General features: G+C 46.8%; 1 protein-coding gene across 4 annotated transcripts; it reads right to left on the bottom strand.

Moving 5' to 3' along the window:
* Nucleotides 1–1,358: 1,358 nt before the first annotated feature.
* On the bottom strand, nucleotides 1,359–24,192 carry LOC141985363 (uncharacterized). 4 transcript variants are annotated; one of them, XM_074949392.1, is made up of 3 exons: nucleotides 12,480–12,967; nucleotides 2,610–3,165; nucleotides 1,359–1,919 (listed from the first exon to the last, which is right to left on the bottom strand). In XM_074949392.1, the coding sequence occupies exons 1-3, from the start codon at nucleotides 12,510–12,512 to the stop codon at nucleotides 1,867–1,869; spliced, it is 642 nt and encodes a 213-aa protein (XP_074805493.1). In that variant the 5' UTR covers nucleotides 12,513–12,967; the 3' UTR covers nucleotides 1,359–1,866. The 4 variants fall into 4 exon arrangements, 1 of the variants encoding a protein (XP_074805493.1); XR_012638915.1 differs by lacking the exon at nucleotides 12,480–12,967 and adding an exon at nucleotides 23,831–24,192 and having other exon boundaries at nucleotides 1,360–1,919; nucleotides 2,610–3,169; XR_012638914.1 differs by lacking the exon at nucleotides 12,480–12,967 and adding an exon at nucleotides 23,868–24,192 and having other exon boundaries at nucleotides 1,360–1,919; nucleotides 2,610–3,169.
* Between the last annotated feature and the right edge of the window lie 142 nt (nucleotides 24,193–24,334).

The following is a 24,334-nucleotide window of genomic DNA, read 5'->3' as shown; positions in this document are numbered from 1 at the left end:
GGCAGTCGAGTTACTCCTTAAGCGACAAACTGACAGTGAGGAGTCTGACTATGTCAACTTGTGTAACGCATATGACACGAGATTGCTTGTGGCGTTCATGGACATGCTTACCACTGTGGAACACCACTTTTGGGCTCGGGGAAACAAGCACTGAGTGGTAGGATCACATCATCCGGCAAGTCTGGGATGACAAGCAGTGGCTGCAGAACTTTCAGATGAGAAAAGCCACTTTCATGGGACTGGATGATGAGCGTGCCCCCACCCTGTGGCACAAGAACATGCGGTTGAGAGCTGCCCTGCCGGGGGAGAAGCGGTGGCTATTGCAATCTGGAAGCTGGCAACTCCAGACAGCTACTGATCAGTCGCTAACCAGGTTGGAGTGGGAAAGTCAACCGTTGGAATCGTGTTGATTCAAGTTTGCAGGGCCATTAATCACATCCTGCTCAGAAGAACCGTGACCCTGGATAACGTGCATGACGTGGCTGGCTTTGCACAAATGGATTTCCCTAACTGCGGAGGGGCGATAGATGGGATGCATATTCCAATTCTGGCACCAGCCCACCTAGTCTCCGAGTACGTTAATCAGAAATGGTATTTCTCTATGGCTCTCCAGGCACTTGTGGATCACCGTGGGCGTTTCATTGACATTAACGCAGGCTGGCCCAGAAAGGTGCATGACGCACGCATCTTTCGGAACACTGGCCTGTTCAGGAAGCTGCAAGTTGGGACTCTTTTCCCAGACCAGAAGATCACTGTAGGGGAAGTCAAAATGCCAATTGTGATTCTTGGAGACCTCGCTTACCCTTTAATGCTGTGGCTCATGAAACCCTACGCAGAGAGCCCTAACAGCAGCAAGGAGCAGCTCAATAGGCTGAGTCAGTGCAGAATGACTGTGTGGAGTGCCCTTTTGGCCATTTAAAGGACCACTAGTGTTCTCTGTGTGGGAAGCTGGACCTGGCCGATGACAACATCCCTGCGGTTATATCCGTGTGCTGTACCCTCCATAACCTTTGTGACGGGAAGGGTGAAAGATTCACTCAGGCACGGAACTCGGAGGCTCAACACCTGGAGGCTGAATTTGAACAGCCAGAGAGCAGGGCTATTGGAGGGGCCCAGCACAGGGCTGCAAGAATTAGGGATGCCTTGAGGGAGCAATTTGAGGCTGAAAGCCACCAGCAATGTTTGGTGCCCTGCACGGGAGTGAAGTGCAGTGGTTCCAATGTTAGTAGGAATCTGTTTGCTATGCTGACTTGCAGTGCCTGTTGCTTTCCTGGGCTAAAGTATCTTTTATTTAATACAATAATAAAGAATGTTTTCAAAGCCAAAAAAGCCATTTATTGAAAAGAAACACAACTGTTTGGGAAACAGGGCAAGGGGGTGGGGTGGAGAATGGTTCAATCACAGATTTGAGTATGTCCTGTTCTCATACTCCCCTTCCTGTCTGGAGTGCTGCACTTCAGGATGACTATACTGCATGGTAATGGGGGTTGAGTGCAGTGGATAAGGGTCGTTTGCAGGGCTGGGTGGTGAAGCTACAGGTGTTGGAGGCAGCTGGTGTGATAAGAACCCAGATGTTAGGTTAAGTGGGTTGGAGGTGACATGGGGGCACAAGGGAAAGAGTTTTGGGACAAGTGCTGCGGGAGGGGGGACAGATGGTAGTGCTCCGCCTGCATGGCACCTGGAATGAGTCTACTTGGCATTCCATAATGCTTATCAGCCACTTTCGTGCCGGCACTCCACATTCTGCTGGCGGAACCTCCTTTTGCTCTCCCTCCACTCTTGCACTTTTTGATTATCGTGAAGGGACTGCTGCATTACTTCATGCAGCATGTCTTCTTTGCTTCTACATGGCCTCTTCCTAATTCTTTAGAGTCTTGTGGCCAGTGATAACATGGACGGCTGAGATCTCAAGGTTACATCTGTAAAGGCAAAATGCAACGCTTAACAGAGGCAGCATTGTTTACACCAGACAGAGCAATGATTTGCCCATACTTAAAGACAAGCACAGCCTAAACAAGAGCAGAATTTGCCTGTCCCAAAGCAAGCGCACATAACCCACAGGAGCCCCAAATTGGTGAGTAAGCACAGAGTTGAGGGGGACTAATTGTTTCACTGCCGTACTGTCCTCTGGGGTTCTATACCTTGAGGAGAGCCAACAGCTGCAGGGGGCCCCTATACTGAACACTGTCCCCACATTTTCAACAGGAATTTGTCCTGGAAGATATCTCACTGCTGATGGTGACCTGGGAAGCAAGGGAGGGTCTTCTACTACAATGCGGCTTCCACCCTGGCCCATATGCAGCTTGCCAGTGTGCAGCAATGGTGTGTGTTTTTTTTTTCTCCGCCACCCCCACCACCCCTCATGGCACAGTGGTGCAGAGATGTTAGCCTGACTGGGACAAGGAGCACAGTAGCACTCCCAAGGAACTCGCACAAGCGCATTGCGCAGCTTCTGCATGAAACCTTTGAAGAAATCACTGAGGCGGACTACCACGATGTGAGAGCACATCAACGCCCTATTCCGCATCTAGGCATGCATGCAGCCCTAACCCTCCTCGCCCCAAGAGCCTGCACCAAATAACTTCCTTCCCAAAATAAAAGCCACTTACCGGGCACATCCTCTGGTGTTTGTCCTTCCCCAAGCACCGGCCACTGCGATTGGCTAACTTCCTCCTGGCTTGAGAACAGCTCCTGGCTGCATGCATCTAAGGATGCTGGGGTGTCTTCCTCCTCCTCAGCACCCTCACTCCTGCTTTCCTCCTCCTGCTGCTGCTGCCTTGTTGAACTGGACTCTGAAGTGTCCATGATGGTCTTCAGAGTGGAGGTGGGGTCGCCCCCAAGTATTGCATCCAGCCCTTTGTAGAAACGGCAAGTTATGGGGGTAGCACCAGAGTGGCGGTCTGCCTCACGGACTTTGTGGTAGGCATTCTGCAGCTCCTTCACTTTAATCCTGCACTGAAGTGCGTCCCAGTCATGGCCCCTTTCCATCATGTCCCTTGATATCTGCCTGAAGGTATAATTCCTACGGCTGGAGCAGAGCCAAGACTGGACAGCTTCCTCCCCGCAAACACTGAGGTCCAGCACCCCACCATTGCTCCATACTGGGGATAGCCTGGCGTGTGGAGGTATGGTCACCTGGAAAGATTCGCTGAGAGCTCTCCATGCCTGGCTGAGAAAACAGGAAGGGGATTTTCAAAATTCCCAGAGAATTTAAAAGGTGGGTCTGATGGTTGGTCACCTGAGGGCAGGGCAGCAGAGTTCAAAGTGATGACCAGAGTGGCTAGCGCAGGCATTGTGGGACACTTCTGGAGGCTGATCAGAGTACACTAACAGACCAGGGCATCCACACTGGTGCTGCGGCACTCCAGTTAGGGCGCACCAAGCATTATGCCTCTCATGGAGGTGGATTACCAGGAGTTTTCCAGCTGCTGAGTCAGACCACTCTACGTGCCTTGCCAGTATGGATGTGTCATGAGTTAGGGCGGCCAGGGCTGCTTTAATGCACTCTAACTCACAAGTGTAGCCCTGCCCTAACAAAGAAAGGACTTTTGGATAAATAGCCTGAGTTTAAACTGACCCAGGTCCTTCTTTCTGATACAGCAAACAGAGAACTTTTCTGTCCGAGCAGGGACCCCAATCCTTAGGGAAGGGTTGAAAGGACTGACACCTGCCAGAGCATGAAGTTTGGAATTGGGGTGACCTCTGGTAAGCTTTTTAGCATGTGTTTAGGTTCTTATATTTTAATTTTTCTCTGTAATGCTTTAATCTTAAGAATAAACATGCTTCCTTGTAAAGGGATGCATGTGTGGTATCCTGTAACTGGGCAATTACATGGTCATAGCCTTTGGAGAGAATAGCCTTTTAGGGACTTTTTGCTAGGGAAGAACAGTACAGGCAGGGAACTATGCAGCCTGAAAACCCCCCAGTTAGGAGCAGGAGAGGTATGAGCACAAGAGAGGTAACAGCTGAGAACCAGGAGCCTAAGAGTGAGTGTCCTTGCTCGACCATAGCAGGGAATACAGGTGTAGCTAAGAACGTAAGAATGGCCATACTGGGTCAGACAAATGGTCCATCTAGCCCAGTATCCTGTCTTCTGACAGTTGCCTATGCCAGGTGCTTCAGAGGGAATGAACAGAACAGGGCAATTACTGAGTGATCCATCCTGTCTGATTACCAGAAACTGGATGGAAGAGGTTATGGATGCCCAGAGCATGGGGTTGCATCCCTGACCATCCTGGCTAATAGCCATTGATGGACCTATCCCCCATGAACTTACCTAATTTTTTTTTTGAACCCACTTATATTGTTGGTATTCACAACATCTCCTGGCAACAAGTTCCACAGGTTGACTGTGTGAAGAAATACTTCCTTTAGTTTGTTTTAAACCTACTGCCTATTAACTTCATTGGGTGACTCCTGGTTCTTCTTATGTGAAGGAATAATTAACACTTTTTTTTCTCCATGCCATTTGTGATTTGATAGACCTCTATCATATCCCCCCTTATCTGTTTTCCAAGCTGAAAAGTCTGTCTTTTTAATCTCTCCTCATATGGAAGCCGTTCATACCCTTATTCATTTTTGTTGCCTTTCTCTACTTTTTCCATTTCAAAAATCTTTTTTGAGATGGGGAGACCAAAACTACACACAGTATTCAGGATGTGAGAATACCATGGATTTATATGGAGGCATAGGCGCCAACTTCCCCTCTAGACTCATAGATATTAAGGTCAGAAGGGACCATTATGATCATCTAGTCTGACCTCCTGCACAATGCAGGCCACCGAATCTCGCCACCTCACTCCTGCAATAAACGTCTCACCTATGTCTGAGCTATTGAAGTCCTCAAATGATGGTTGAAAGACTTCAAGGTGCAGCGAATCCTCCAGCAAGTGACCCATTCTACAGAGGAAGGTGAAAAACCCCCAGGGTCTCTTCCAATCTGCCCTGGAGGAAAATTCCTTCCTGACCCCACATATGGCGATCCGCTGAACCCTGAGCATGTGGGCAAGATTCACCAGCCAGATACCCAGGAAAGAATTCTCTGTAGTAACTCAGATCCCACCCCTTCTAACATCCCATCACAGACCACTAGGCCTATTTACCATGAATAGTTAAAGATCAGTTAATTGCCAAAATCATGTTATCACATCATACCATCTCCTCCATAAACTTATTGAGTTTAATCTTGAATTCAGATAGGTCTTTTGCTCCCACTGCTTCCCTTGGAAGGCTGTTCCAGAACTTCACTCCTCTGATGGTTAGAAACCTTCGTCTAATTTCAAGTCTAAACTTCCCGATAGCCAGTTTATATCCATTTGTTCTTGTGTCCACATTGGTACTGAGCTTAAATAATTCCTCTCCCTCTCTGGTATTTATCCCTCTGATATATTTATAGAGAGCAATCATATCGGCCTTCTTTTGGTTAGGCTAAACAAGCCAAGCTCCTTGAGTCTCCTTTCATAAGACAGGTTTTCCATTCCCCGGATCATCCTAGTAGCCCTTCTCTAGCCAGGGGTGCTCAATCCCGCCCTTCAACCCTTCCCCCAAGTCCCTGTCCTGCCTTTTCCCCGCCATCTCCCCTGAGTGCACCCCATCCCTGCTTCTCGGCCTCTCTCCCAGAGCTTTCCACACTATGAAACAGCTGTTAGCAGTGCGTGGGAAGCACTGGGACAGAGGGGGAGGAGTTGGTCAGCGAGGTTGCCGGCAGGTGAGAGACACCAGCAGCACCCACTAATTTTTCTCTGTGGGTGCTCCAGTACTGGAGCACCCATGCAGTTGGCACTTATGTATAGAGGTATTGTGATATGTACTGTCTTATTATCTATTCATATGGTTCCTAACATTGTGTTTAGCTTTTTTGATTGCCACTGTGAATAGAGTAGATGTTTTCAGAAAGCTATCCACAATAACTCCAATTATTATATAATAAATATTCTATAATAAAAAATGGCTGAGTGATAACAGCCAATTTATATAACAAAAACATAGAAGATTAGGGTTGGAAGAGACCTCAGGAGGTCATCTTGTCCAATCCCCCCCTCAAAGCGGGACCAACCCCAACTAAATCATCCAAGCCAGGGATTTGTCAAGCTGGGCCTTAAAAACCTCTCAGGATGGAGATTCCAACTCCTCCCTACATATCCCATTCCAGTGCTTCACCACCCTCCTAGTGAAATACTGTTTCCTAATATCCAACCTAGACCTTCCCGCCACTGTAACTTGAGACGAGTGCTCCTTGTTCTGCCCCATCCCTCTAATAATTTTTGTTCCCCTCCATTAGACTCTCCAATTTGTCCACATCCTTTCTGTAGCAGGGGGGCCCAAAACTGGATGCAATACTCCAAATGTGGCCTCACCAGTACCAAATAGAGGGGAATAATCACTTCCCTCAATCTGCTGGCAATGCTCCTATTAATGCAACCCAATATGCCATTAGCCTTCTTGGCAACAAGGGTACATTGTTGACTCATATCCAGCTTCTTGTCCACTGTAATCCCCAGGTCCTTTTCTGCAGAACTGCTGCTTAGCCAATCAGTCCCCAGCCTGTAGCAGTGCATGGGATTCTTCCACCCTACATGCAGGACTCTGCACTTGTCCTTGTTGAACCTCATCAGATTTCTTTTAGCCCAATCCTCCAATTTGTCTAGGTCACTCTGGACCCTATCCCTACCCTCCAGTGTATCTACCTCTTCCCCCAAACTTAGTCATCTGCAAACTTGCTGAGGGTGCAATCCATCCCATCAACCAGACCATTAATAAAGATATTGAACAAAACTGGCCCGAGGACAGACCTCTGGGGCCCTCCACTTGATACCAGCTGCCAGCTAGACATCTAGCCATTGATCACTACCCACTGAGATCAATGATTTAGCCAGCTTTCTATCCACCTATCTCATCCAATCCATACTTTTGTAACTTGCTGGCAAGAATGCTGTGGGAGACCACAACAAAAGCTTTGCTAAAGTCAAGGTATATCACACCCACCACTTTCCCCATATCCACAGAACCAGTTATCTCATCATAGAAGACAATCAGGTTGGTCAGGCATGACTTTCCCTTGGTGAATCCATGCTGACTGTTTCTGATCACCTTCCTCTCCTCCAAGTGCTTCAAAATGGATTCCTTGCGGACCTGCTCCATGACTTTTTTTCCAGGGACCGAGGTGAGGCTGAGCGGTATGTAGTTCCCTGGATTCTCCTTTTTCCCTTTTTTAAAGAAAGGCACTACATTTTGCCTTTTTCCAATCGTCCGGAACCTGCCCCAATCGCCACAAGTTTTCAAAGATAATGGCCAAGAGCTCTCCAAACACATCAGCCAATTCCCTCAGCATCCTCTGATGCATTAGATCTGGACCCATGGACTTGTGCATGTCCAGCTTTTCTAAATAGTCCTTAACCTGTTCTTTCACCACTGATGGCTGCTCACTTCCTCCCCATACTGTGCTGCCCAGTCTAGGAGCTGACATTGTCTGCGAAGACCAAGGCAAAAAAAGCATTGAGTACTTTAGCTTTTTCTACATTTGTCACTAGGTTGCCTCCCCCATTCAGTAAGGGCTCCACACTTTCCTTAATCACCTTCTTGTTGCTAATGTACCTGCAGAAACCCTTCTTGTTACCCTTCACATCCCTTACTAACTGCAACTCCAGTTGTGCTTTGGCCTTCCTGATTACACCCCTGCATGCTCGAGCAATATCTTTATACTCCTCCCTAGTTATCTGTTCAAATTTCCTTCTTGTAAGCTTCCTTTTTGTGTTTAAGCTCACCAAAGATTTCACTGTTAAGCCATGCTGGTCACCTGCCATATTTACTATTCTTTTTGCACATTGGGATGGTTTGTTCCTGTACCCTCAATAAAGCTTCTTTAAAATACAGGGGGACTCCTTTCCCCCTCATATTAGCCCATCAGATGGGATCCTGCCCATCAGTTCCCTGAGGGAGTCAGTCTGCTTTTCTGAAGTCCAGGTTCTGTATTCCGCTGCTCTCCTTTCTTCCTTTTGTCAGGTATCCTGAACTTGACCATCTCATGGTCACTGCTGCCCAGGTTGCCTTCTACTTCCCCTACCAATTCTTCCCTGTTTGTGAGCAGCAGGTCAAGAGGAGCACGGCCCCTAGTTGGTTCCTCCAGCACTTGCACCAAGAAATTGTCCCCAGCACTCTCCAAAAATGTCCTGGATTGTTTTGTGCACTGCTGTATTGTTCTCCCAGCAGCTGTCAGGCTGATTTTTGAAGTCCCCCATGAGAACTAGGGCTTGTGATCTGGAACCTTCTGTTGTCCGAAGATATCCCATCATTTTGTATGTTTCATTGGGATAATATTTTCCAATGTGCACTACTTTACATTTTATCAACACTGAATTTCATCTGTCATTTTGTTTCCCAGTCACTCAGTCTTGTGCCAGCCGGGGTCAAACTCTCTCAGCCTTGGCCAGCACTATGGCGGAACTGTCAGCCTTGGCTGGAGCTCTGAGCCCAGAGCCCCTCCACTGTTCTGACCCTTCCACCCGTGGCCCTGTCCATGGGCCCCATCTATGGACCCACCCCATTCTGCCCCAACTCTGCCTCTTCCCCTGAGGCCCCACCCCTGCTTGTTCCATGGTCCCAGGACCATAGTGGGGAGCAAGAGCTCCTCCAGCCCCAGGGCCATGGTGGGGGGAAAACTTTTCCAGGGGCCCCAAATCCACCACTGCCCCCCCTTCCTGGCAGCAAGAGGTTAGGGGAGACCTAGCCTCCCCCAGCCTCCATTACATGCCTCCCATAATTTCATCCATCTTTTTTTGTGGCTTGGTGGGAATTTTGCTTGGTCACACACTACTAGTTTTTAGAGTTAATCAAAAGAAATTAGCTACGTTACTCTCTCTTTCATGTAATGATTCAACTACTAAGATCTTGATCCTACAAACACTTATGAACATGCTTAAAGTCAACTGGACTGCTCATGTACTTAAAGTTATTGGAACAGGTCACATGAGCAAAGTTAAGCATGTGCTTACAGAATTGGGACCCCCATACAGCCCTTTTCTTAGTTCTGGCTTTCTCGGTTCAGAGTGTTCTAGAACATGACTTTTTCAATACTTTTAAAAAAAACCCACTTATAGTACATGTCTTTAGAGCATAAGAAAAGATGGGGAGGTTTTAATTTCTCAGTGGAGCAGGCAACAGTTTAGGAGAAAAAAGCACACAGGCTTTATATATATAATTTAGTCGGTACAGGTTCTTTCTGCAGTAACTACACTGCACCCCATGCAACCATTACAAAAATTTAATCTTTTGCACCATCATGCTTAAGTATCAGTGCGTCACATTGCACCAATTTTAATCAAACTTATTTTTCCCCCCAGTAAATTGGTCCTGTGCTCCTGTCTGTTATGTGAACTGTACAAAATACTTTGAGATTTTAATCCCTGCAACAGAAGTAAAGAAAAACAATATTATATATATTGTATTTTTATTATTGAGGCATTTGTCACTGTTCAGGTTGCAACAGTCATTCTATTCTAAGCCTTACTTTGCCTCAAACTATAACCTTTGGTAGGAATGAACTATTATTCTGATCTCTTTTTTTTGTTTACACTATTAAGAGAAAAGAAATAGCTACATTTTCCAAATGCTAGAATAAAGAAGTTGCACATGCAAAGCAACCACCACCAACCCTCCTCAGAAATTTGAAGAAAAGCTTTTCAATTTTTTTTCCTTCAGCTCTCTCTCTCTCTCCTCCAAAAAGGAAAATTGTCAAATTCTTCAAGCATTATTTGGCTAGATCCCCAAACTAGGTAAAAGGTAGTTCTACTGTTAGACACACTGGTGCATTTTTGCTAAGGGTATGTTTACACTGCAAACGTAAGTCAACCTATATTAGGTTGACTTACAGCCACTGCAGTGGTGCATATCCACACTACCCTGCTTGGGTCGGTGCTGCGCGTCCTGACCGAGAGTGTTTTCACCAACCTAAGAGGGGCACTGTGAAGAGCTGAGAGCCCTGTGTCTCAGATCTGCTGGCAGCTCCCTGCCAGGAGCCTGGCTGACCCACAGGCTCCTTCTGCTCCCCGTTCCCCACCAGGAGTGGGGGGGAAGCTGCCTGGGGCTTCTCACCCCCCACCCCATTCCCTGCCAGGCGTAGGGCAGAAGCCACCCAGGGCTTCTCACCACTGGGGAGCAGGGACCAGCTGCCATGGCTTCTCAACCCCTCCACCTGCTCCCCACAGGGAGCCAGGCAGCTCACCCAGCCGTGAAATTGACAAGGTTGCCTGACTCCCAGCTGGGAGTAGTGTCGGAAGCCCCCCAGGTTTCTCACGCTGGCTCCCAGCCAGGAGCCGGGTCCAGCTCCCTAGGGGAGCAGGGGCTTTCTTGTCAATATCACAGCTCCTGCTGTGACATTGACAAGAAAGCCAATGTAAAGGAGACAGTGACTACAGATACTGCCTCACCCCAGCTACACCAACATAAGCCTTACACCACTTGTGGAGGTGGAGTCAGTATGTCAGTGTAGTAGGGCACTTACATTCGTGGGAGGAAGGCTGTAGTATAGACACTGACATAATTAGGTCAACATAAGCCAAATATCAGAGTAGCAGCCGTGTTAGTCTGTATGTATGCTCATCAACCACAGTAGTACCATTATTGTAGGTTGGCTTCAAGCTGTTTAGAGCAGGAGATGCTGAACAAAACCTAAATTAAAAGCAGAATGGGATCATCACGAAGGGCTGGTCTACACTACACAGTTAGGTTGACTGATGCACCTGATTCGGTGGCTAGAAGAATGGCGTTGGCCATATCCATAAGGTGGGCATTGGGGCTGCTGTCCTCTGGCCTGGCTGCAGTGATCCAGCAGTCCAACCAGGGCCTCCCCTTCAAAGGCACCGCCCTATTTTCAGATCAAACTGACAGTAGACTGCATGGACTAAAAGATTCTAGGGCCATTCTGCACTCTCTGGGCCTTTATACCCCTGCGGCCTCAAGGAAGTGCTTCACTCCTCAACAGCCTCAATGATTCAGGGGCCAACCCACGGCCGAGTCCTATAGACCCTGGAGGCACTTCAGGCCCCTGCCCTTCCTTCAATACCCAGTCGCTTCGACCCAATCAGGCTCTAGCCATCACTCCCCAGCAAATAAGCAGGCATTTTTAAGGTGTGCCCAAGGGCAACTTCCCAGGCTTCAGCCAGGATCCAACCTCCCTATCCAACCAGTCCTATTTTCGGACTGTCCATTGCCCTACCTCCCTGCCTGGGCCACTATAACATCAGACCAGAGGGTGCTCAGCACTGTAGCAGTAAGATATACCCTCCAATTTATTTCTATCCCTCCCTCCTATCCCCCATCCACATCCCTCTTCAGGGACCCTTCTCACAAGCAACTGTTCATTCAGGAAGTACAAGACCTCCTACAGGTAGGGGCCATGGAGAAAGTTCCCAAAGAACTGAAGGGGGAAAGGTTTTTACACCCGTTACTTCCTCATACTGAAGGCCAAAGGGGGTCTATGATGCATCCTGGACCTGCAAGGCCTCAACAAATATCTTAAGAAGTTGAAGGTCCACATTGTCTCTCTGGCCTCCATCATCCGCTACCTGGAGACTGGTATGCTGCCCTCAACTTAGAGGACGCATATTTCCACATTTCTGTCTTCCGTGGCCACAGAAGATTCCAAAGGTTTGTGGTCAGTCACTACCAGTTTGCAGTGTTTCTGTTTTTGGCCTAACAGCACCAAGAGTGTTTACAAAATGTACGGCTGCAGTTGCAGCTTACCTCAGGCAACAGGGTATTCAGATCTACCTGTACCTCAACAATTGGCTCATCAAGGGTCACTCAAAGGCACAAGTCCAACATAGCATTGCGGTCATGCAAGCCACCTGCCATGCACTGGGTCTGTTGATAAATGAACAAAAATCAATGCTGGTCCTGGTACAGAGGATAGAGTTTATCGGGGCAGTCCTCAACTCTATCCGAGTCAGAGCTTTCCTGAGAGATTCCGAGCAACGTCAGATCTGATTGCCCAAGTCTCCACTCACCACAGCCCAAGTATGCCTCAGACTGCTGGGGCACATGGCAGCATGCACCTATGTAGTTCAGCATGCAAGACTGCATCTCAGACCACATCACTTTACTTCCCAGCCAGGCATCACTTGGACAAGATCCTCAAAATCCCACCACAAACTCTTACCTCCCTGGTACGGTGGTTGAAACCGCACTATATAAAAAGGGGTTCAGTTTCCGGCTCCATGACCTACTGGGTTCCTGGTGTTGGATGCGTCGGACTTCGGGTGGGGTGATCTTATTGCACCTCAGGACCCAGGGCCTGTGGTCCTAAGAGAAGCTGTTACATATAAACATCAGAGAACTCGGGGGCATCTGCCTGGCTTGTGAAGTGTTCCTTCCCCAGCTATCTGGAAAAGTGGTACAGGTATTGATGGACAACACAGCATCAATGTTTTACGTCAACAAACAGAGGAGCACAGTCGCCAGCCCTCTATCAAGAGTCCCTTCACCTGTAGGATTTCTTTACCCAGCATGCTCTCCATCTGGAAGCTGCGCACCTTCCAGCAGTCCAGAATGCTTTAGCAGATCACCTCAGCAAGTCTTTCTTCTCCTGCCACGAGTGGTCCCTCCATTTGGAGGTTGCTCACACCATCTTCCAGAAGTGGGGAAACCCCAGGTGGACCTGTTCACTACCAAACAAGACAAAGTGTCACCGGTTTTGTTCTCTACATGGCTTCGACAAAAGGCTTGCTTTCAGATGCCCTTCTCCTGTAATGGGGAAGCTACCTCATGTATGCCTTTCTGCCAGTCCCCCTCATTCACAAGACACTCCTGAAGTTCAAGAGGGAACAGGCATGAGTCATTGTGGTAGCTCCACCATGGCCCCTTCGCCAGCATTGTTTCAGCATGCTCATGGACTTAGTGGTGGCAACCCCACAGGCGCTCCTGAACCACCTGGACCTACTCTTGCAGGACCACGGATAGCTGTTGCACCCGAACCTTGCCTCCCTGCACCTGACAGCATGGATGCTGCATGGCTAAGCCTCAAGGAATATGCCTGCTCCACACATAGAATCATAGATGACTAGGGTTGGAAGAGACCTCAGGAGGTCATCTAGTCCAACCCCCTGCTCAAAGCAGGACCAACACCAACTAAATTATCCCAGCCAGGGCTTTCTCTAGCCGGGCCTTAAAAACCTCTAAGGATAGAGATTCCACCATTTCCCTAGGTAACCCATTCCAGTGCTTCACCACCCTCCTACTGAAATAGTTTTCCTAATATCCAACCTAGACCTTCCCCCACTGAAACTTGAGACCATTGCTCTTTGTTCTGTCATCTGCCACCACTGAGAACAGCCGAGCTCCATCCTCTTTGGAACCCCCCCTCAGGTAGTTGAAGGATGCTATCAAATCCCCCGTCACTCTTCTCTTCTGCAGACTAAATATACCCAGTTCCCTCAGCCTCTCCTCATAAGTCATGTGTTCCATCCCCCTAATAATTGTTGTTCCCCTCCATTGGACTCTCCAATTTGTCCACATCCTTTCTGTAGTGGGGGGCCCAAAACTGGATGCAATACTCCAGATGTGGCCTCACCAGTGCCAAATAGAGGGGAATAATCACTTGCCTCCATCTGCTGGCAATGCTCCTATTTAATGCAGCCCAATATGCCGTTAGCCTTCTTGGCAACAACGGCACACTGTTGACTCATATCCAGCTTCTTGTCCACTAATCCCCAGGCCCTTTTCTGCAGAACTGCTGCTTAGCCAGTTGGTTCCCAGCCTGTAGCAGTGCATGGGATTCTTCTGTCCTAAGTGCAGGACTCTGCACTTGTCCTTGTTGAAGCTCTTTTGGCCCAATCCTCCAATTTATCTAGGTCACTCTGGACCCTATCCCTACCCTCCAGCATATCTACCTCTCCACCCAGCTTAGTGTCATCCGCAAACTTGCTGAGGGTGCAATCCATCCCATCATCCAGGTCATTAATTAAGATGTTGAACAAAACTGGTCCCAGGACCAACCCCTGGGGCACTCCGCTTGATATCGGCTGCCAACTAGACATTGAGCAGTTAATCACTACCCATTGAGACCAACTATCTAGCCAGCTTTCTATCCACCTTATAGTCCATGCATCCAATCCATACTTTTGTAACTTGCTGGCAAGAATACTGTGGGAGACTATATCAAAAGCTTTGCTAAAGTCAAGTCTTTAGCCACAAGGAGTCTGGTGGCACCTTAAAGTCAAGGTATATCACATCTACTGCTTTCCCCATATCTACAGAGATAGTTATCTAATCCTAGAAGGCTATCAGGTTGGTCAGGCATGACTTCCCCTTGGTGAATCCATGCTGACTGTTCCTGATCACCTTTCTCTCCTCCAAGTGCTTCCAAAATGGATTCCTTGAGGATATGCTCCATGATTTTTCCAGGGACTGAAGTGAGGGTCTATAGTTCCCCAGATTCTCCTTCTTCCTTTTTTTTAAAGAAGGGCACTATACTTGCTGCTTTCCAGTCATCCACACAGATCCAAAAGGTTCTCTTGGAAAGTAGAAAACCCTTCACCAGGGCTACTTACCTGGCTAAGTGGAGGTGCTTTACCCCCTGGGCATCCAAATGGAATCTTTCTCCAGCTCAGTCATTTCTACAATCCATCCTGGAATACCCTCTTTACCTAAAGCACCAATGTCTGGCACACTCCTCGATCAAGGTGCACATGATAGCCATATCAGCTTTCCACCCTCACATCCAGGGCAGATCTGTCTTCTCACATGCAATGGCGACTGGATTCCTTAAGGGCCTGGATATAGACTTCCTGCAGATCCATGATCTGGTTCCCCAATGGGACCTCAACCTGCTTCTTTCTAGGCTTTCCCTTCAAGCCCCTGGTGTCCTGCTCTCTCCTGCATCTGTCGTGGAAGGTCACCTTCGTTGTAGCCATCACTTTGGCGAGACAGGTCTCTGAGATTAAGGCTCTAACCTGGGGAACCCACTTATACAGTGTTCTACAAGAACAAGGTCCAGCTGGTGCCCTCACCCAGCCTTTATGCCAAAGGTGGTATCACAGTTCCATGTCAATCAGGATATCTTCCTGTCAGCGTTCCTTCCAAAGCCTCACAATTCCAACGAGGAGAGGTGTCTGTATACTCTGGACGTCAGACGTGCCCTGGCTTTCTACCCAGAGCGAACCAAACCCTTCCGTAGATCTACTCTTCATTGCAGTGGCTGAGAGGATGAAGGGACTCCCAGTGTCATCCCAGAGAATTTTGCCCTGGATCACATACCTGCTATTAGCAAGCAAATGCTACACCTCCGCCAATAGTGACAGTTCATTCAACAAGAGCACATGCGTCATCAGCAGCTTTCCTGGCACGTGTCCAGATCCAAGATATCTGCAGAGCAGCAACATGGTCATCCATCCATACTAGGGATGTAAATATCATTTAAAGTTAACCATTTAAATTAAAAGTATATCATTTAACTGGTTAACCGATTAAAGGGAGATGGCCTTGGGCTGCTCTGGCCGACCCGGGGTTAATGGTTAAACGGTAAGACTAATGCTTACCATTTAAAATTTTACATCCTTAGTCCATACCTTCACAACCCACTATGCCATCACTCAGCAGGCCCGAGATGATGCTGGCTTTGGCAGAGCAGTGTTATAATCCACACATCCGTGAACTCCTGCCCACCTTCAGAGGCACTGCTTGTGAGTCACCTGACATGGCATGGACATGAGCAAGCACTCTAAGAAGAAAAATGGCTACCTACCTCTCGTAACTGTTTTTTGAGATGTGTTGCTCATGTCCATTCCATGACTGTTGGAGTTCTGGCAAGAAGGAACTGAAGGAGGGGAGCAGCGGCACAGGCTTACCACCCATCAGCAGTCTCCCTATCAACGCCTCTCCCTCCCCCAGTGCTTCCTGCCTGCCTGCCAGCAGGCCCTGGCAATCAGTTCCTCCCAGTGCCTGCCATCTGCCACAGATCAGCTGTTTTGCGGTGTCTGGAGGCGCTTTTGGGGGGGGGGGGGGAGAGGAGCGGGGGCAGGAAGAGGGGCGGGGTGGGGCATTGGGGGAAGAGGTGTAGGGGGATCAGGGCCTGGGCAGAGCCAAGTGGGAGCACCACCCAGCAGATTAGAAACTCAGTGCCTATGGGCGGTGGCACCCTTTTTACCAGCACGTATGTTTGCGACTTCAGAGGGTGCTCAAGCTGGCCCTACAGATACCACTGGGGAGAAAAACTTCCAGCACCAGTGCATGTGGTGAGTATACACACTTGAGATGGAATGGACATGAGCAACACATCTCAAAGAACAACAGTTATGACAGGTAGGTGACTTTTTTTTTACCATCTAGACAGAACTAAACTGTCCTGTAATATAACCATGTTATTCATACTTCATAGGGATACTACTTAGGGTCGGTCAGTTTCCAACTGGAGACTGTCAAAGTAGATTAGGCTATGCATACTTTCTTGACAGAAATTCCAGTACCAAGAGGTGTTACAGCACATTCCACTAAGTTTAAGATGGCCTCAAATGCATATCTTTACCAAGTTGGAGGCAGACAGGATGTGCACAAGCTACAATCAACACTGCTATCCAGAAAGTTCTATAATGGACATGTTTCCCCTATACTCTGGGTTGGTGGAGGCAATGATCTCCAAGAATGTGAGTTACTAAAATAAATAACAATTCTATCCACAAATATCTTAAATTCCTAAATGAGCACTGTGATGTTCTGTAGCTTGCGGGAACACCCAGCACCCCCATGTTCATTCTTATAATATGATTGTGTAGTATCTAATGCAAAGTTTGTCATGTTGGGTGTCTTCGGAAGTCTCATGATGTACTGAGCATTGTTACAGTAATCTTATAGGTTGTAACCTCATGTATATAATTATGAAGCTGAAAATGTGTCCTCATGGCTTAAAGCAAGCCCAGGCAAAAACTCTCCCAGAAGCAGTTCACACCTCATCAGGGCATGTATGGGACAAACTCAGCCCAGCCTCATAGGAATAAAGGACACTGGCTTAGGCAACAACAAAGGATCTGTTGGACTCTCGAGTGAGTCACCCCCCTTCCTTTGGTCAGTTTTGGACTGCAATGAGGTAATGGTCACCTGACTCTGAAGGGTGGGGGCAAAGCCAAGAGGGAAGAAAGGACATGATAAAAGGGAGAGATGTATGTGATGCTCTTCCTCTCTCTTCCACCTCCATCTTCAGCCATCACCACCAAGCGCCTGAAGCACTGATCAAAGGCGAGAGCCTGGCTGAAGAGCAACCAGCCAGCCTCTGGTGAGAAGCATCTAAGTTTGTAAGGGCATTGAAAGTGTTAAGAGCAGCTTAGAATGCGTTTTGCTTTTATTTCATTTGACCAAATGTGACTTACGTTTTGTCTTATAATCACTCAAAATCTATCTTTTCAGTTAATAAATGTATTTGTTTATTCTACCTGAAGCAGTGCATTTGGTTTAAAGTGTGTCGGAGACTCCCCTTGGGATAACAAGCCTGGTACATATCAATTTCTTTGTTAAACTGATGAACTCATAAGTTTGCAGCGTCCAGCAGGCATAACTGAACACTGCAAGATGGAGGTTCCTAGGGTTGTGTCTGGGACCGGAGATATTGGCTAGTGTCATTCGGTTGCACAATCCAAGGAGCAGTTTACATGCCAAAGGCTGTGCGTGAACCACCCAGGATTGGGGGTTCTCACAGCACAGCAGGGTATGGCTCCCAGAGTCAAGGATTGGAGGGACTGAGCAGATCACCAGTCCAGATAACACCACCAGAGGGGAACGTCACAAGCACAAATATAGAAATCTAAACACACTCATACAGTTTATAGAAAAAAATTTACAGATGGATTTATGTACTGAAAACTTAAAGCATTAAAGTACTTAACATTTAAACACAATAAGCTCTTAGCTATGACCCAGAATCCTCCCAAGTTCTTCAAAAATTTACGTAGCTGAATATGCTCACATCTATAGGATCTGTGCACTGGATGTAAGAATTTCTCAATCAATTCCTTAAAGTTGAAAAAAAAAAGTTTGTTATGCTATCTCAGCCATAATTGCTTTGTTTATAAAAATAGTGAGGGTTTAAGGAGCTCCGAGGTAGTAGGGACTCCTTTCTTGTATAGTTTTTTCTTAACCTGGGAAATTCCTACTCTAAAAATCTTCATTAAGTTAAGGTTAGTGGACTAGTTAAGGATGTTAAAGTGATAACTATAACCTGTACACAAACTATATAAACAAGAACATTATAATTAAATCTTGGGGAGGCATGTATAGCATCCTGCTATATTATGTATCAGCCCTGGTCTGCACTGTGGGGGGGATCAATCTTAGTTAAGCAACTTCAGCTATGTGAATAACATAGCTGAAGTTGTCATACTTAGATTGACTTACCATGGTGTCTTCACTGCAGTGAGTCGACTGCTGCCACTCCCCCGTCGACTCTGCCTGCGCCTCTCATGGCGGCAGAGTATAGGAGTCGACGGGAGAATGCTCAGGGGTCGATTTATCGCGTCTAGACTAGACAAAATAAATCGATCCCCGCTGGATCGATCGCTGCCCGCCGATCCGGCGGGTAGTGTAGAAATACCCTTAGTTTTGTGTAGTCCCAGACAACAAAATCCACTAAAGGAACTTATATAAAAAGTACACACAAATTCCCCACCTCTAGTTATGCAAAAACCCAGCCTTTCGAAGCTATACCCTGAGGAGTAGGCCTTTGTCTGCTGATCACCTGTTATATAATGCCAAGATTAAGGGTCCAAACTGTATAAAGGAAAGTGTAAACTATTCATGGTGGATCTAGTTCTGAATCTGAGACAGTTAAGAGCTTGTAACCACAGGGAACCTCCTCTTTCCTCTCCCCGCCACCCCCATTGTGGGATTTGAAGGACTGACACTTACCAGATCCCCATGTTGGCACTGGGGAGACCTCTAGTAAGCTTTTAGTATGTGAGCAGGTTTTTATTGTTTTTAATACATTTTCTCTGTAATGCTTTCACCTTAAGAATAAATGTGCTTGCTTATAAAGAGCTTGTGGTAACTTGTATTGCAGCCTATTACAGCTATTCATAGTTTTTGGAGAGAAAGCAAAGTGCAAATGCAGGTCTGTTTAGGTAGTCTGGCTTGCTGGGATTATCACAGTGTAGGCAGTTTTCAGAGTAACAGCCGTGTTAGTCTGTATTCGCAAAAAGAAAAGGAGTACTTGTGGCACCTTAGAGACTAACCAATTTATTTGAGCATAAGCTTTCGGGAGCTACAGCTCACTTCATCAGATGCATCCGATGAAGTGAGCTGTAGCTCACGAAAGCTTATGCTCAAATAAATTGGTTAGTCTCTAGTGTAGGCAGTGAAACATGCAGCCTGAAAAAACCCATCAGGAGTGAGAAACATGAATCTCTACCTAAAAGAGGTGACAGCTGAGGACCCGGGAGCCAAGAATGAGTGCCCTGGGTGGACCACAGAGGGGAAATACAGGAGTAGTTGCTTGAACTGTGACACTACCCATGCACATATCTTTTTTTTTTTTCTGAGGGATGCTAAATGTGACAATAAGGTACTGAATATATAATAACTGGGAAAAATTTCCTATATCCAGAAAGAATAGTCTAGTGGTTAGGGCCCTAGACCTGGATCTAAGTTCCTGCTCCACTACAAACTTCCTGCATAACCTTTGGCAAATTACTTAGTATATTTCTGCCTCAGTTCCTGACCTGTAAAATGGGGATAACATTGCCCTACCTCATGAGGGTCTTGTGAGGATAAATACATTAAAGACTGTGAGAAGTTCAGATACTGTCATATAAATACCTTAGACGAGTGGTTATCAACCAGGGATATGCAGAGGTCTTTCAGGGTGTACATCAACTCATCTAAATATTTGCCTAGTTTTACCACAGGAAACATAACAAGCACTAGCAAAGTCAGTACCAACTAAAATTTCATACACACAAGGACTTGTTTATACTGCTCCATATACTATACGCTGAAATGTAAGTACAATATTTATATTCCAATTGATTTATTTTATAATTATATGGTAAAAATGAGAAAGTAAGCAATTTTTCAGTAATAGTGTGCTGTAACACGTTTGTATTTTTATGCCTGATTTTGAAAGCAAGTAGTTTTTAAGTGAGGTGAAAGTTGGGGGGTATGCAAGACAAATCAGACTCCTGAAAGGGGGACAGTAGTCTGTAAAGGTTGAGAGGCACGGTCTTAGACAGATTTTCTACTCTTGATCTTTATGCAGTCTTCCCATTGACATCAGCGCATTATCCAATGAGTATTGAGAAAAGTACTAGCTGTAGTCTTAAATATAAACACCAAGTACCAAGCTTAAAAATAGAACTGGGCCCCCTCCACAGAATGAGTTTGTCACCACCTTCCTCCCAGCCCTAGAGCAGGAGCTGAGCTATTGGGACAAACCGTGTCAGGAGCGGCGGAAGCTTCCTAACAGTGGGGGGGTGGGGGGGGACAACTGGTACCAGAACCGTGCCCCCCCACACCGCCCCTTCTCCCAAACCTCTGTCCCCGTGCTCCCCCTTCCACCCAAGACCCTGCCCCCGTGCTCCCCCTTCCCCAGAGGCCCGGCTCCAATACAGCCTCTTCCCCCTAAGACCCTGCCCCCTCCCACCCAATAAAAAGTGGAAAGGCATAGCCCTCCTCTTCTAAAAGTGTTCTGGCACACCTGAGCAGTGGGGTGATTCTCAGCACCCCTTTGGGGCTGTTGGCAGACAGACATGACTTACAGCATGAAACTACTTTGTTACATTGGGACCTAGCCAAAATGGGAATAAGTGGCTGCGTGAACTGAACAGAGACATAACATACAGGAAGCATTCATTCTGAGAATTTGGCAGGCCTGGGGATTTATTCTAATTGTTCAGAGGGAAAAAGTCACAGGATTTTAGTTGATAGGTTGGTCATCCAAGACCCCTCTGAAGTACATCCCATTTCCAGGGGGACAGCAGGGCCTATAAGCCAAAGAGATCAGAGAGTAGGTAAATTCTCTTGTTCACACGGAAGTAGCGAATAGTCTCTTTTCCTAACAGACATGAAAAGCAATCACTCTGGGTTACACAATAGGAATAATAAAAGTAATAGTATTTGTATAATACTATACATTTATAAGCTATGTACAAACTATATAAATTAATTAAATCCTCACAATACCCAGAAAGAAAAGGAGTACTTGTGGCACCTTAGAGACTAACAAATTTATTTGAGCATAAGCTTTCGTGACCTACAGCTCATTTCATTGGATGCATGCAGTGGAAAATACAGTGGGGAGATTTTATATACACAGAGAATTCCACCATGATTTCAACAATTTCCATCCCACCATCAACCTCAGCCTGGACCAGTCCACACAAGAGATCCACTTCCTGGATGCTACAGTGCTAATAAGCAATGGTCACATAAACACCACCCTATATTGGAAACCTACTGACCACTATACTTACCTACATGCCTCCAGCTTTCATCCAGACCACACCACATGATCCATTGTCTACAGCCAAGCTCTACGATACAACCACGTTTGCTCCAACCCCTCAGACAGAGACAGACACCTACAAGATCTCTATCAAGCATTCTTACAACTACAGTACCCACCTGCTGAAGTGAAGAAACAGATTGACAGAGCCAGAAGAGTACCCAGAAGTTACCTACTACAGGACACGCCCAACAAAGAAAATAACAGAACACCACTAGCCATCACCTTCAGCCCCCCCACCTAAAACCTCTCCAGCGAATCATCAAGGATCTACAACCTATCCTAAAGGACGACCCATCACTCTCACAGATCTTGGGAGACAGGCCAGTCCTTGCTTACAGACGGTCCCCCAACCTGAAGCAAATACTCACCAGCAACCACACAACAAAAACCACTAACCCAGGAACCTATCCTTGCAACAAAGCCTGTTGCCAACTGTGTCCACATATCTATTCAGAGGACACCATCATAGGGCCTAATCACATCAGCCACACTATCAGAGGCTCGGTCACCTGCACATCTACCAATGTGATATATGCCATCATGTGCCAGCAATGCCCCTCTGCCATGTACATTGGCCAAACCGGACAGTCTCTACGTAAAAGAATAAATGGACACAAATGAGACGTCAAGAATTATAACATTCAAAAACCAGTCGGAGAATATTTCAATCTCTCTGGTCACTCGATTACAGACCTAAAAGTGGCAATTCTTCAACAAAAAAACTTCAAAAACAGACTCCAACGAGAGACTGTTGAATTGGAATTAATTTGCAAACTGGACACCGTTAAATTAGGTTTGAATATAGACTGGGAGTAGATGTGTCATTACACAAAGTAAAACTATTTTCCCATGTTTATTTTTGCACCCTACTGTTCCTCACACGTTCTTGTCAACTGCTGGAAATGGCCCACCTTGATTATCACTACAAAAGGTTTTTTTCCTCTCCTGCTGGCAATAGCTCACCTTACCTGATCACTCTCATTACAGTGTGTATAGAAACACCCACTGTTTCATGTTCTCTGTGTATATAAAATCTCCCCAGTGTATTTTCCACTGCATCCGATGAAGTGAGCTGTAGCTCATGAAAGCTTATGCTCAGATAAATTTGTAAGTCTCTAAAGGTGCCACAAGTACTCTTTTCTTTTTGCGGATACAGACTAACACGGCTGCTACTCAGAAACCTGTCACAATACCCACAGTAAAGCTATATAGATACACAATATCATTCCCTTCTTTGACGTTAAGAACAAAGTTTTTAAACTTAGGCAAGCAACTTCAAAGTTGGGTGCCTAGTACAACTAACTACATATTTAAGGACTTGGATAAGTGGCTTGATTTTTCAGAGATTCAGAGCACCCACGAGTCTCATTGGCTTTAGTGGAAACTACAGATACTCAACCTGATTTTCAGAGATTCTATTTGCAGAAGTACGTGAATATGGGTTTACCTGCCTTTCATTTAACACCCAAGTTTGAAAGCTTTGACTCAAGTGACTTGTCCAAAATTACAAAGAGAACCATCGTAAAAGCTGAGATTTGAATTTAGATGTACTACGTTGTTTATCATCCTTAAGTACAAGCCCACAGGGTATGTGAAAGAAAGAGAGAATCTCATTCACAATTCAGGGAGAGGAGCTGGAGTCATTACACACATTATTTCTAGTGGTGAAATCTCTGATTTATAGAGGGCTACATTTTTTTCTGCACTACATTGAGGGGAGACTCCCTTTTGGTTACTCTGTGTGGGGGAAACTATTTAAAATACAGTGAATGGAAAATCTCTGGATTTTACATCAATGGTACTCCCTGGGATGCTTTTTTCAGAATGACTTTGTAGGGGACGTCTCTAGATTATATGTGAGAGGGCCCCTTTTGGTCATGATGGGAAGGGGCTGTCCCTACTTCACAGTGCATATTAGAGAACTTCTTTGGAGTATTCAGTGTGGGAGAACCCCTCTAGCCTACAACTGGGAAGGAGACTCTCTCTGGTTCACACGTGGCTGTATCTATACTAGAATTTTTAAAAAATCTTACTCTCTCACCAGCACTGGCAGTTGTGACAAAGATGGGAACATTAGTATATACTATCTACCACATTTTTACTATTGTAGTGTCTAACTCAGTGCGTCCTCCTCCACACTCCACTCCATCCCCCCCAACCGCAATTAAAACCTAGTTACTGTTGCAGCCCAAACCCTTGCAGTCATGTGATTACATCAGAAGGGAAAAAGTTTCTTGCCTTTATGGTTGTGAAAAGCTTGAGAATGTGATTCAAGCATAAGGGATGTAGTAATATTTGCCTGAGTCTAAAGTAAAACACTGCTTTCACGACCTAGAAGCTGTTTCCGTTCACCTCAAGGGGGCAGGAGACAGGTAACTGCAAGACTCACGCTCTGGAATTCCCACCAGCACAGCTGCAGTTATGACACCGGAGCGTAGCCACTTGCTACAGACCGAGAGGTTTTCCCCTTGCAGTAAATCCACTCCCTTGGAGAGGTGCTGGCTGCAGCTGCCACGGTGTAGGTCGACCTAAGGACACAGCACAGGGCACGCCACTTCTCCCAGCCCTGAGTGAGATATCGAGAACCACCGAAGTTCAATGCACAGGCGAGGCCTGCGTGGGCGACGAGAGCTGTGGGCCCGACACACCCTGTCCAACCAGCTACAGCCTGACTCTCTGGGAAGGGAAGGCAGGGAGTTCTCCTGCCATAGCAACTGCACCGGGGGGGGGGGGGGACAGAGCCGCAATGCAGTCACGAAGGGCCCAGCTGGCCCTGCTCTGCCTGTGCCACCACCGCCCCAAACCCCGCTCTGCCGCCCGCCCTGGAGCCGCCAAGCCCCGCCCCCCAGGCGGTGC

Source organism: Natator depressus, chromosome 3 (assembly GCF_965152275.1).
Source record: "Natator depressus isolate rNatDep1 chromosome 3, rNatDep2.hap1, whole genome shotgun sequence".
Classification (NCBI taxonomy): domain Eukaryota; kingdom Metazoa; phylum Chordata; order Testudines; family Cheloniidae; genus Natator; species Natator depressus.
The sequence above is the reverse complement of the archived record's forward strand: the minus strand, read 5'-3'. Positions and strand labels throughout refer to the sequence as shown.